Below are 13250 nucleotides of genomic sequence, written 5' to 3'. Positions count from 1 at the left end.
TGGGGTGGGGCATTCAAAAGGATGAAGGGGGGGGGCTGTGCCAGCTCAGGATTGACTGGATCCCAAGTCAGTCTTACAGCCACAGCACAATGGCATAGGGCCCAATCGCTGCACCAGCTTGGGGCCTGAGCATCCTCCACCATCACCTGCCTCCACAGGCACCATGAGACACAGGGCTGCAGATGCAGCGGTGGCCCTGCCACTCCACAAAGCCCCACTGGCCAGAGGCAGGAGGTGGGAGCTTGGACTGGGCCCTTAGCCTAATTATCTAGTGATTAAGCAACAAACTCCTCAAGTTAATTTGCAAATATTTAACCCTAGAGGTTTGTGCCAAATATCAGTGTAGTCTAGTAGTATTAAACTGGGGTTTAATGGGTATATCCACACTTACAATAATAATGTTATGACAGAGCAATCCAGACACCAATAGTTCAGTGGATTCCAAGCACAAGTGGCTAATGAAACATGAATGAAGGCAGTTGGCTAAAATGGCATTGGTGCAACCTGTCAAGAAGGGAACTAAGACTACAATCCTATATATAATTACTTAGTAGTAAGATTCATTGGCTTAGTACCAGACAGCTATGTATGTTAAGCTAAAAAGGAACCATTTCCAGCAAAAGTTTTAGATCTCTATAATATTCTTTACTATGATTTTTCCTGGCAAGATCGTAAACTTTTTATAGTTGCATGGCCAGCAAAAATTCAAGAACTGACAATTTTCCATCTATGCATCTCCATGCCAGGAATCACACAAATGTTAAAGGGATACAAGCCCTGCCAGAAAAATGAGGGCAACCATGGAATATTGACTCTACCCTGCCACTTACAGACTAGGTAACACTTAATTTAAAATACTCCTATCCTACAAATCTGTTAAGCAGAAGTCAATTCAACAAATGTAGACCAAAAAGTATGATGAATAATCAGCATGGGCCAGCAGAGAACTCAGTTTGAATTGCAGAGTCTTTTTGAGGAACCCCAAGTGTTAGTAGAATCATCCCAGGGCACCCTGGCAGGAAAATCCTCCAGAGCTCTATGGAATCCAATGGCTTCCAGAGGAGGGACCATTTTAATAGGTGCCCCATCCTTGCAGGAGGGGAAAGGCTCATGCAAGCCTAAACCTAAGTAGGAAGTGAGTTTTCCATGACAAATTGATAGACGTTAAATCCCACCAACCCCTTTCAGATCACGATCCAGCTCCTTGATCAAGTGTGTTCTATGTTGAGTTTGGTGACGTTTTGGGACAGCCCCACTGCACCCATTGCAGCCATTAAGTCCTGAGGCACCTGGATCTGGCAGCTTTAACATGGATGCTGAAATCCCCAGGAATCCACAACATCAAATCGGATACCACTTTTATCAGCTCAGGCTGATGGATGGAGCACAGCAGAATGAGCAGTACACCAACATATGCCAAGTGGCAGGGCCTCTTCTGGGCAATGGAATGGGAGACTTCCAGCTCTCCCTGCTTTCACTGGCAATGACTGCAGGATGCACTCCTACCATTACTAAAACCATAAATGTTCCACAACAGCACTAGTGCACCAGCCCCTGCCCTTGGTCCACTCTGAAGAGCCACACAAGACGAAAAATATTTTAATACTGCTCTTCAACAGCTATTGACAGAAAAAAGATGTCTTTTATATAGACAATAAAAAAGTCTATTCAAGGAGGTAAACAGGTACATTTCTGCCAATTCAACAACTTAAAACCAATTCCTTTACCTCTGATCAATACTGGGACACTTTTCCTAATGGAAGTTCCTTACCTTTAAGGCCTCTTTCTCTTTTTCTATCCGCTGGTGGTCCAGGTGCATTTTCACAAGAGCTGCCTCTTTAGCAGAGATCTCTTCTTTCAGCTGGTCTACCTGGTGTGTCATAATCTTCAGCTTCTTTCTCATTTCATTGATTTCATCCTAACATGACAGAATTGAGGGCTTACTATATGCAGGTACCAATGGCTCTAAAGCAGTGATAGATATAAAATCCACATTTTTCTTTCAGCATAGCCATACTCCACCCCAGAACCAGTCCAGGAGGATACCATGAACAATGCCATCAAAAGCCAGAAAAATATCAAGAAGCAGGAGCAAGGTCTCAGGCTCCTGTCTGATATAAAGGTATAATATAATGACAAAATAAGAACTCTGGTTCTCACTTAGGTAAATGCAACAGAAGAAATATCACACACACACAAACACACACATCCTTTGAAACTAGAGCTTATCATGTGATATACACATCATCACTCATGTAAAGAGAACAGGAGAAAGCTGAGTATGTTACAAATCCTCATGAAGAAAGCCAGCTATTTTAAAAGTTGGTATGCACATATGTTTCCAAATCTACTACTATGGTAATGAAAATGGAAAAGCTCCCATGAATTTTGCAAAGCTTGAGGTTACATTCGTTTAAATTAACAAGCAACAATTCCCAAAACCAGAATGATCCAAAAATGTGAAACCATCCTAGCAAGTACTGAAATTCAGCCAACAACTCCTTTATCAAATGGCTTTACTGTGTCTGAGCTTATGATACCCTGGAGATCAGGAGCAGTGTGAACAGGGTTGGGCAATGGGGGAATTTTCCTTATTAAATAATCTGAAAATGCCTACCAAGAGGTTTGCTTTCTCAAACAAGCTTGCACCAATTAAGCTTATATCCCAAGAGAGGTGACAATTCTGCATAGTTTTTCAGATAAGACCATCTTTGTTTTCATGGCTGGCTGGCTGGCTTGTTACTGAACTATGAGTGATGGTCTTATTGCTATAGCATAGCTTGACTATACTATAAAAGTTATGTTCAGCTACAGATGTTTTCTCCTACTCCTGAATTTTGCAATTCATGCTAACTGAATCCTCTTGCTCCCCACACTCTTTTGAAATAAATTAACACCTTATAGATGCCATAATTACCCACTTCCATTTGGGCAAGGGCTATATTCCTAGCCAGGTACAAACCTGTGCAAGAAATTCCCTAGTCAAATTTAAATTATGTTCTCCTTACTAGGCCACCTTTGTAGCTACTTCCTTAATAATTTGACGGGCTAACTTTCCCTCAGAAAAAAATCTGTATCTTTTTCCTTCATGCTGCAATGACAGCTTTTCCCTACTATAGAAAATAATTTGTTGCTTAATATTGGTTTATACATGTCTATTGATTCTTCACACAAAGCTGAAGACAAAAGGAAATCGATGGTTGAGCTATCAATCTGATACAGTCTTGTTTGACTCTCCTTTAGTCCCCTGGAGCTTTGGATGCCCCTTGGCAGACACTTTCAAGGCATCTACTTTAAAACAATACTATATTCAGATAATCATATCATTCAAGAGCATTTATTTGTAATGTGCTTGAGCTAGACCATCTGGAAAATGGTTCCTTTCTCCATTGGGTACAAATTTCTAGATCATCTTTGGTGGACATCTGATATGGAAAGCTCTCCTGTAATCCAGAACCACCAGAGACTTGTCACTTTCCTAATTTGACTCCTGACATCTCTTCATCTTTCAAAGACATACATGTGAAGATAGTATCGTGGATGGTCCCCCTGCAGCCACCTAGACTCTATGTTCTAGAGCAGAGCTTTCCAAACTTTTCATGTTGGTGACACACTTTTTAGACATGCATCCTTTTGCAGCACAGTAATTGAGTTTTAGTAGCAAACTAGAGGTTAAACTAACCCCTTTCTAGCCCCAGGAGGAGCGTGGGGAGCATTCACATGACACACCTACACAGTGCAGCTGGCACGTTAATGTGTTGCAACACACAGTTTGGAAAGCTCTGTTCTAGAGTCACGATTGTTTGCATAAACAGTCAGGTCAATGTGGCTGAGGTTTGTAATATACCTTTTCCCACAGGAGGGCAAAGATATGAAAACAATCATGCCAACATTGTTATATCTTCTAGATATTAACTGAGAATGGGTGGCTCAAGTGGAGGCTGGGCTATAGGACCACAGCCCTCCTACTGAAAATATCAAGCCATTAAAAATAATAATAATCCTCAAAAACTCAAAGCCACACACTTTTTCCGTCCCACACACATTTTATACTATCTTTAATTTACAGAGTCATTTCTGTCAATCAGAAAATTGCAGCCCTCCCATGTCAAAATGTTACCAGCCACCACTGCATGGCTCAACTAAAATGGGAAACAAACTTAGTAAGAGAACTGCTTTTTAGTACCTGGGCTTCAATCAAATTTTTACTGTAAAGGTTTCTGTCTGATCTCACAGCTTCATAGAGGTTCTGTTGCTGTTTTAATTTTGTTTCAGACTCTGCTATCTGCTTTTTATAGTCAAAGATCTGCATTTCCCGCACTTTGATATCTTCCATGTGATGGAGGACCTGTCAGAGAAAGCATAAAATAAATATCATTAAACCATCCTTCTATGACGACTAGCAGTGCTCTATATACAGACTTAACTGCAAATACAAAGATTTCTGTTCAACCAGACAGATTTGGGCTAAGGTCTGGATTATATTTACAGATTTTATTGTGTTGTAAAAGAATGCAGCTGCAATCTGAAGGAGGGAAAGCAGAATCATAACCTTTCCCCACACACCATTTTCCCACTGAAAATTGTCTCTACTCAGCTTTTCCCCAACAGGATCTCCCGAGATCTTTCCCCCAACAGGAATAAAAGCAGCTGGGAAGAGGTCAAGTCCACTCTGCAATTATTAAAAAGATTTTTGCAGTGTAATCTTATACAAATCTACTTGTAAATAAGTTGCATTGCATTCAGAGGGATATGCTGCTAGGTAAATGGGTAAAGGATTGCAACCTCTGTGTAAAGGTAAGGTAAAGGTAAAGGAGCCCTGGATGGTTAAGTCCAGTCAAAGGCGACTATGGGGTTGCTGTGCTCAACTCGCTTTCAGGCCGAGGGAGCCGGCATTTGTCCACAGACAGCTTTCCGGGTCATGTGGCCAGCATGACTAAACCGTTTCTGGCGCAACGGAACACCATGACGGAAACCAGAGCGCACGGAAACTCTGTTTACCTTCCTGCTGCAGCAGTACCTATTTATATACTTGCACTGGCGTGCTTTCAAACTGCCAGGTTGGCAGGAGCTGCGACAGAACAACAGGAGCTCACCCCATCATGTGGATTCGAACCACTGACCTTCCGATGGGCAAGCCCAAGAGGCTCAGTGGTTTAGACCACAGCACCAACCGCATCCTGCAACCTCTGTGTGTATGTATATACACATGTGCATATAGTCTATATGAAATGAAACCGCATGTTATGAAGAATGCAACATTGCTGTCTTTCTCTCATTTGTAGTGACCAGGTTGTTTGAACTGTCTAATGACAGATTTCAAATTTGTTGCTGAAAACTAGCCTAGGAATCAATACATCACCTTAGTAATGAATCTTGCCCTCTGCCAAAGTGTGAAATGGTTGTCTTAAGGAGCTGCAATTAGTTTCAAATAGAGGAGAGCAAAGTATAGGGTTGTTTTTTTAAAAAAAAGGTGTCTACATGGATCATTTTAGCCAATGAATACTCTTTATACAGTCAATGGAATTTAATAATCTTGGACAGCTCTGTGTTATAACTTCAGGTGCGCATGAGAATCCTCAGTATCTGAGCTACTATGGGCTCTTGTCATTCTCATTTATCATAACTGTCAATCCAGATATCCCATTGTACTCCATACCTCTTTGCAAGGATAAAAGCAGCCAAAATTATTTGCCTAATCATATCACAATTCACCTTTCTTAAGGAAAACAAGCATTTGGAGGAGAAAACATGGAGACAATGAGTGGAAGCAGATAATCTGGAATGCTCTGGACAGTTTGCCATGAAGAAATTGAAGGTGTCACAAACACTTAAATCTTAATACCTCTCCAGCATATATTTTTTTATACTATACTATATTGATAGGGAAGAAGGAAAATTGCCTTCTTAAAGAGCAGGGCACATATGAGCTCTCAAATTACCGTATTTTTCGCCCCATAGGATGCACTTTTTCCCCTCCAAAAATGAAGGGGAAATGTGTGTGCGTCCTATGGGGCGAATGCAGGTTTCGCTGAAGCCTGGAGAGCGAGAGGCATCGGTGCGCACCGACCCCTCTCGCTCTCTAGGCTTCAGGAAGCTATCCGCAAGCCTTGCAAGCCCGGCGGGAGTTCCCACGGCCTCACAAGGCTTGTGGGCAGCAGCCTACAGCCTGAAGCGGGAGATGCCGCCGGGCGTGTGAGGCTTGGGGCGGCAGCCTGCAGCCCGAAGCACAGGGAGCCCTCCGGAGGCTTGGGGCAGCAGCCTGCAGCCTGAAGCACAGGGAGCCCTCCGGAGGGCTCCCCGTGCTTCCGGCGGGTGTCCACAAGCCTCACGCGCCCGGCGAGAGGTCCCGCCGGGTGTGTGAGGCTTGGGGCGGCAGCCTGCAGCCCGAAGCACGGGGCGCCCTCCGGAGGGCGCCCCGTGCTTCAGGCAGGTGTGCACAAGGCTTGGGGAATTTTTTTTTTCATTCCTCCCCCCCCAAAAAAAATGAGGTGCATCCTATGGGCCGGTGCGCCCTATTGGACGAAAAATACGGTAAGCAAGGAGAGCAGAGAACCTCCAAATAGTGAAGTTCGTAAGATATGAAACCGGCAGGAAAAACATTTTACTACTACAACTTCCTCTTGGAAAATATGCATTCATGTTCGTCTCTGCCATGCAAGATACTGGAAGAAACCTATCCCAAGCACCGAGGTTTTTTGTGCTTTCTTGTACAAAATCCCCCCTCCCATATAATTATTTACATATATGCTATGTAGTTTCCACTTCATTTATCCAACTGACTGGGGAGAGCTGTACAAACTTTGCAGTAATGAGAGACATGGGACTATTTTAAAAATGTATTTTCACTAATAAAACTCATAAGGAGAAGCCAGAGAAATCTGATAAATTTTAAATTTCAGATATCTGAGGTTCTGGAAATGATTTCTTCATTGCCTTGACATTAGATGGTAATGAAACAGATTGCTGGAATTCGTCCACCCTGCCTAGCTTCCTTGCATTGAGGCCTACTGTTTAAATTCATAAATTTATGTTCATGAACCTTCAAAGGAAGAGATAATGTTCAGAACAGCTACTCAGTAGTAGACCTTGCAACCAGCACATTTGTCTATGCTGAAAGAATTCAAGCTTTGCTAGTGTATAGTAGGGTTATCACTGTGCAAGCTTTGGGACGAATGCTTAAGTAATTGATTACCAGATACCTCTAACCAACTCAGGAGATAAAGTACATCTAAATATAGAACGTTTTATTGCAGAAGTGGCAATGGTACTCAAGTGCATTTGTTGCTGACTGCAGTGATGCCTAAAAACTGCTTACAGTTTAAAACAAAAGCAGAGACCCAGCTTATAATTTAACTCCTACTCCTACCTTTTGCTTTTTCCTGTTAAAAACAAGTTGCCAATAGCAATAAAAGTGAGCTCAAAATCAATAATGTGTATTTCAAATCTGAAGCCTAGCTTAGTGATTATATAGGCTGAAGCAAAATTAGAAAACAGATCACTGAATTGTAACCATGCATCTTGGGAGTTGATGAACAAAAGTACAATAATAAACTACTTTACTATGTTTTACAAGTTGGTATCCATGGTTCTGAGGCTGACTGTGCTTTCATAAGAATTTATAAAATTGTTGCGTGGGAGTAACACCTCTCCAATAACACTCAAACTGGAACTGGATGAATTAATGGATATTTTATTATGAATAACTCAAGAGTTGTCAACTGAGATTAGGAAAACATTTCCCTTACAATGCTGAGTTCTTCTTTTTTTTTCCTGAGAACTCTGCAATAATCTCCATTACAGATAGCATGTTGGGAAGAGTGCACAAAGTATCACTTGATGAGCTTCAGTAGGGTGATTTTGCATTGAAAGTCAGATTTTCAACTGCCATACATACATGGAGCTGAATCGGAACAGACTGCTCACAAATATCTGTCTTCTTAGGACAATGTGCCATGACTCAAGTAACTTGTACCATCTGAAATAGTTTTACTAATTCAAATGCATTTTTAAAATTCTAGATGCACTTTTGGCATAGCACCTGTTATTCACGCTTGGTCAATTTGCTGGAGGTTGTCATCTGTAAAGGTAATCTGAATCCTCTGCTCTTCGGCATGATTCAATGAACTAATGAACTCTAACATTTCTTCATCAGAAACTCATATGAAACTGTAAATACTAAACTTCCTGGATTTCAATGTACTGATCTTGTACAGGGTGTAATCATCTCAGACTGAAAGCAGTCAGCATCCTTCCATTGTGACTGAGGCCACAGTCCACAATGTACATCAAGCAACCTATCTAGCAAACTGATGTGCCTAAACTGGAATAAGAAGCCTGGAGAGGGTTGTTTCTCTCACAAACAATTTGGCACATCATACATTATTTGCAAATCAGTATATAAGTTTTGGAAACTGATCTACAACATTAAAAAATCGGAAAGAAAACCTCAGTTGTGACTAGATCAGTTGAAAAAATAGACTAAATTATTTGATCCTGGGAAGCTCTCTGGGGTCAACTAGAACAATATAAAAAGGCAATTGCTTCTGAGTTGCTTCAAAGCACAGAAGTATTAGCTCTATAGCCGGCCACTGGTTCTGTCAATATCCTCATACTAGGAAGCCAGATTTAGGACAATTTGCATTAGTGCTTTTGTTCGGCCATGTGCCATGGTGCTTCTCCTACCTTTGCCATAGCCCTGATCAAGGCTTTTTGCAGCAGGAACTCACCAGAACTTAGTTCTGGCACCTCTCAGGTGGGCACCACTGCCATTCTAAGAGAATAAGGGAGGTGTTAATGGTGAGTTCTGGCACCTCTTTTCCAGAAAAATACCACTGGCCCTGATCTATTTGTATTTTGCTTTTCACCCTCCATTTTCACCAACTACTGTGCAATCCTAAGCATGCATACTCAGAAATAAATCCCAGAATTCATTAAGTTTTACTTTCCTGTAACTATGCTTCGGAGTACAGCCATTGTTAAATGAACTAAGTTGCTTATCACAAATTCTGCGTTGGATCTACATTATTTGCTTCACTTACTACTAAGCAATCTTGTCTTTCAGACTACATTTGAAAGGTTACTTTGCAGAGCATTACTTGTACTCTGGGGACCAGGATATCTAAAGGATTGCCTTACCCACTATATACCAGCCTGGCAACTGCATTCCTCAATTGAGAGTACCATACACCCCAGAAGTGTGCTCAGGCTATAGCAGAAACTGGGCTTTTAGTGTTGTCACACCAGCTCTGTGGAATCACATAAGATATGCACCTAGAGTGATACTGTTTAGGCACCTACTAAAGACATTTTTGTTTAGGAAAGTTTTCCCTGAAGCATAATTAGTCATCTATGAAGATCAATTTTATATTTGATTAAATGGTTTCATTGTTTTTAGAGTCTGTATAGATAGTTTTATTGTTTTAGAATTCTGTTTTTACTAATACACTGCTTTGATGGCTTTATGCCATGAAGTGCTCTATAAAAACATTTAATAATAATACAGTGAAAAACAGTAATAAAGGAAAAGAGATATATATATTAATTGTCCTACATAGAAAATTAGCCCTGTAATGTGTGCCCACATGAATAGCTTTATCTTCCATCAATCTTCTTTTAATTAAACTATTATTTATTTCATATATCAAGTTCTTGCAAATGCATTATGTATTATGTGGCACCTAGAGTAGCGCCTATTCTGCTGAGTTAAAGCAGTCTATTGGTACATATGGCATAAGGTGATATCATAGGTATACTTCTTCCAAATTGTTAGGAGCCTTATATACAAATAGTAACACCTTTAACCCAACCCAGCCCAGTAGCAAACCTGCAACCAGTGTAGATCATTCAAATTTGTGTCATCACTACAGGTTGTTGGAGCTCATTCCATTGTTTCAATTATGTGCTGTGTGGAGAAATGCTTTGTCCTGAATCTTTCAACAGTCAGCTTCTTTGGATGCCTACAAATTCTAGTGCTATGTTATGCTACTTCCTTGACCTAACAATGGTCACAAGTTTGGGGCTTTATATACTGAATTATCAGTATATAATATCAACAACCTTGGATATGCAGATGACACAACCTTGATGGCAGAAAGTGAGGAGGAATTAAAAAACCTTTCAATGAAGGTGAAAGAGGAGAGCGCAAAATATGGTCTGAAGCTCAACATCAAAAAAACGAAGATCATGGCCACTGGGCCCATCACCTCCTGGCAAATAGAAGGGGAAGAAATGGAGGCAGTGAGAGATTTTACTTTCTTGGGTTCCATGATCACTGCAGATGGTGACAGCAGTCACGAAATTAAAAAACGCCTGCTTCTTGGGAGAAAAGCAATGACAAACCTAGACAGCATCTTAAAAAGCAGAGATATCACCTTGCCAACAAAGGTCCATGTAGTTAAAGCTATGGTTTTTCCAGTAGTGATGTATGGAAGTGAGAGCTGGACCATAAAGAAGGCTGATCGCCGAAGAATTGATGCTTTTGAATTATGGTGCTGGAGGAGACTCTTGAGAGTCCCATGGACTACAAGAAGATCAAACCTATCCATTCTGAAGGAAATCAGCCCTGAATGCTCACTGGAAGGACAGATCGTGAAGCTGAGGCTCCAATACTTTGGCCACCTCATGAGAAGAGAAGACTCCCAGGAAAAGACCCTTATGCTGGGAAAGATGGAGGGCACAAGGAGAAGGGGGCGACAGAGGATGAGATGGTTGGATAGTGTTCTCGAAGCTACCAACATGAGTTTGACCAAACTGTGGGAGGCAGTGGAAGACAGGAGTGCATGGCATGCTCTGGTCCATGGGGTCATGAAAAGTCGGTCACGACTAAATGACTAAATAACAACAACAACATACTGAACTAAAGATTTTGAGAGTTACTATTATTTTGGAGCTTCCAGATGGATTGTTTATCCGCACAAAACCTGATTGTTACACAACAATTTCTAGCACAAATATCCCATTACCTTTTTAATAGCAACATGTTTGGTAAGAAAGGTGATGGAAAATTGCACTAGAAAGCATAGGATAATAACCACTAGTTGGCAATATCATAAAACTTCAACACAAACATATCAGGATGAATACTCAATAAACAGACAATGCTGTATAATTTCTGCTCAAGTTGTGTGTGAATATATCAGCATGATTGCTCAATAAGCAGCTGGTTTGGAAAGTCCCCAAGTCTCCTAAACATAGAAATTTGGCAGGGAGATCATGGTTTGTTATGGATAAGCTTCTCAGACAAAGGGAAAACGGGAAGAAGCACTGAAGGGAATGCAGTAAACATCAAAATCACCAAAATCGTATTCATTATGTTCTTCTTTCACAGTTTTATTTGTGCAACCTATTGGCAATTTTTAGGTATTAGCATTTTTGCTCCTTTTTATGTGTAGCTAGAGAGTACCATATGAAATGCATTCAATGATAAAACAGATCTTGAGCTAATTCTCACTTAAAATCTGATCTTTTTGCAAAATGCATTTGCACCAGCTATGTGCCAAGGCTGTCCAAAGTCAGAATTCACCTATATATTTTTTTCTTGGTCTATGATGTTTCTATTTTGGACTGGAATTACATATACTCAAACTTGGACAATCACCTTTAGTTATAAGGCCCTTTCTGAAGCGGCAGCAATGACTGATGTGCCTTGTTCATAACAGGCCTCAATAACCTTTTTAAGAATACCCAAGAGTTCTTAATATTCTTCCTATGGTTAACATCAACTGTGGTGCAGCACTGAAAGGGGCATGGCTCCTGTTGTTGGCATCCATCTGTCAAACATACATGCATACATACAATGGAAATGTAAAAATCATGCTACCACATAAAATTCCTCTTCTTGCTTATTTAACAAATCAAGAGACTGTGGACAGGTGATCACATCAATTTCTCTCACTTTCCACACACACAGGCACATACTGATACACAGTATGTAATGCTATTGATAAGGATCCACTGCCATAAACACAAGACAATTTAAGATACCAAAATCATAACAAATCTTACTTAAATGGGATTGTTATTACAAGGATTTATACATGCTGTCATACAAGAAGGCACATATCTGTTAATCAGATGAAGATACAGAAAGTAATCATAAAGTGAGCAGGGAATAACAATGAGTAGAAAACAGACTGGAAGCTAGCATGCCTGTCAGTGAGTTTTATGTAGAGCTCTTCAGTCAGTTCTCAAGCAAATAACAGAGCATTTTACAGTCACATAGCAGGGCAAGCAAGCAAGAAAGCTCCACCTAACCAGCTTGAGTGAACAAAACAGGCTATGACATAGCTTCTGCAAAAATTCACAACTTGTGTTTTGTTCAACAGATCAGATTCAAGTTACATACTGAGAAGTAACAGCTTTTTATGCAGGGAGATAAGTCTAGATATCCGCATGGCCAATCTAAAAAACCCTTCTTAATTATAATGCCATGTCCTTTATATTACTGAGAAAAGAGTAAGTTATTTTATAGTGGATAAATAATTGATTAATACACAAGCAATTTCACCTTAAGTGCATGAAGCCAGGAGATATCTGTGTATAAATATTAGTGGTCAAGGTATGGGCTGTACTACAAAAGCAACCAGCTAATGAGTGCAGCGTAAAGTTGGAGGAAAGCAGGGGGGGAAGCTTTTCCCACTTGCCCAAGCTTTCAGATAAAAAATGCAAAAAAAACCTTATATAGTCATTCAGGATTTAACAGCTGTAGCAACCTAGCAATGTCTCTCAAATGGGAAGAGAAATGAAGGCAAGCAATTTTCTAGGGAGCACTTGCCTTTCTTTGTCCCTCTACATGCTATCTGAGGCCTGATAAGACATGCTCTGCACAGCTCCTTGTAATCTCTGCAGGCTCTTCACCCCCTTTTCTCCCATTTCCGCATGCCTGCTAATTCACAAAATCCCATGCATCCTGCTTATATGTTCCAACAAAAACAAAATTATTCTGTCCCCAACCAGCAAATTTTTCACATCATGCAAAACATGTTAATTAAGTAAAAAGATGTCAATTTTCTTAATCTGCATAATTTACTCCCATCACAGAATTATAGTTTTTCTGGCAGCATAATTAAGTATGTTTATTTTAGATCCTAGATCTCTTGATTAGCCAAGCAACAGGAGGGTTTTTAGGACACTAACTGTAGATACCAGAATGTATGCTTAAGTGGACTTTTTAAGATGTAAAGAGCATGCAGAGGAATAAGTATAACTCACTGGAACTTTATTCTTGTACCCTAAAGACCACTGAGAGG

The 13250-nt window shown here is 40.5% G+C and overlaps 1 protein-coding gene across 1 annotated transcript in view; it reads right to left on the bottom strand.

Moving 5' to 3' along the window:
• Positions 1-13250, bottom strand: part of CFAP58 (cilia and flagella associated protein 58) — an 85044-nt gene that overhangs the window by 46059 nt on the left and 25735 nt on the right. The window contains 2 exon segments of the mRNA XM_081912547.1: positions 1772-1918; positions 4187-4348. Coding sequence (XP_081768673.1) covers positions 1772-1918; positions 4187-4348 — 309 coding nt within the window.

This window comes from Podarcis melisellensis (genome assembly GCF_964234715.1).
Source record: "Podarcis melisellensis genome assembly, chromosome: 5".
Classification (NCBI taxonomy): Eukaryota; Metazoa; Chordata; class Lepidosauria; order Squamata; family Lacertidae; genus Podarcis; species Podarcis melisellensis.
The sequence above is the reverse complement of the archived record's forward strand: the minus strand, read 5'-3'. Positions and strand labels throughout refer to the sequence as shown.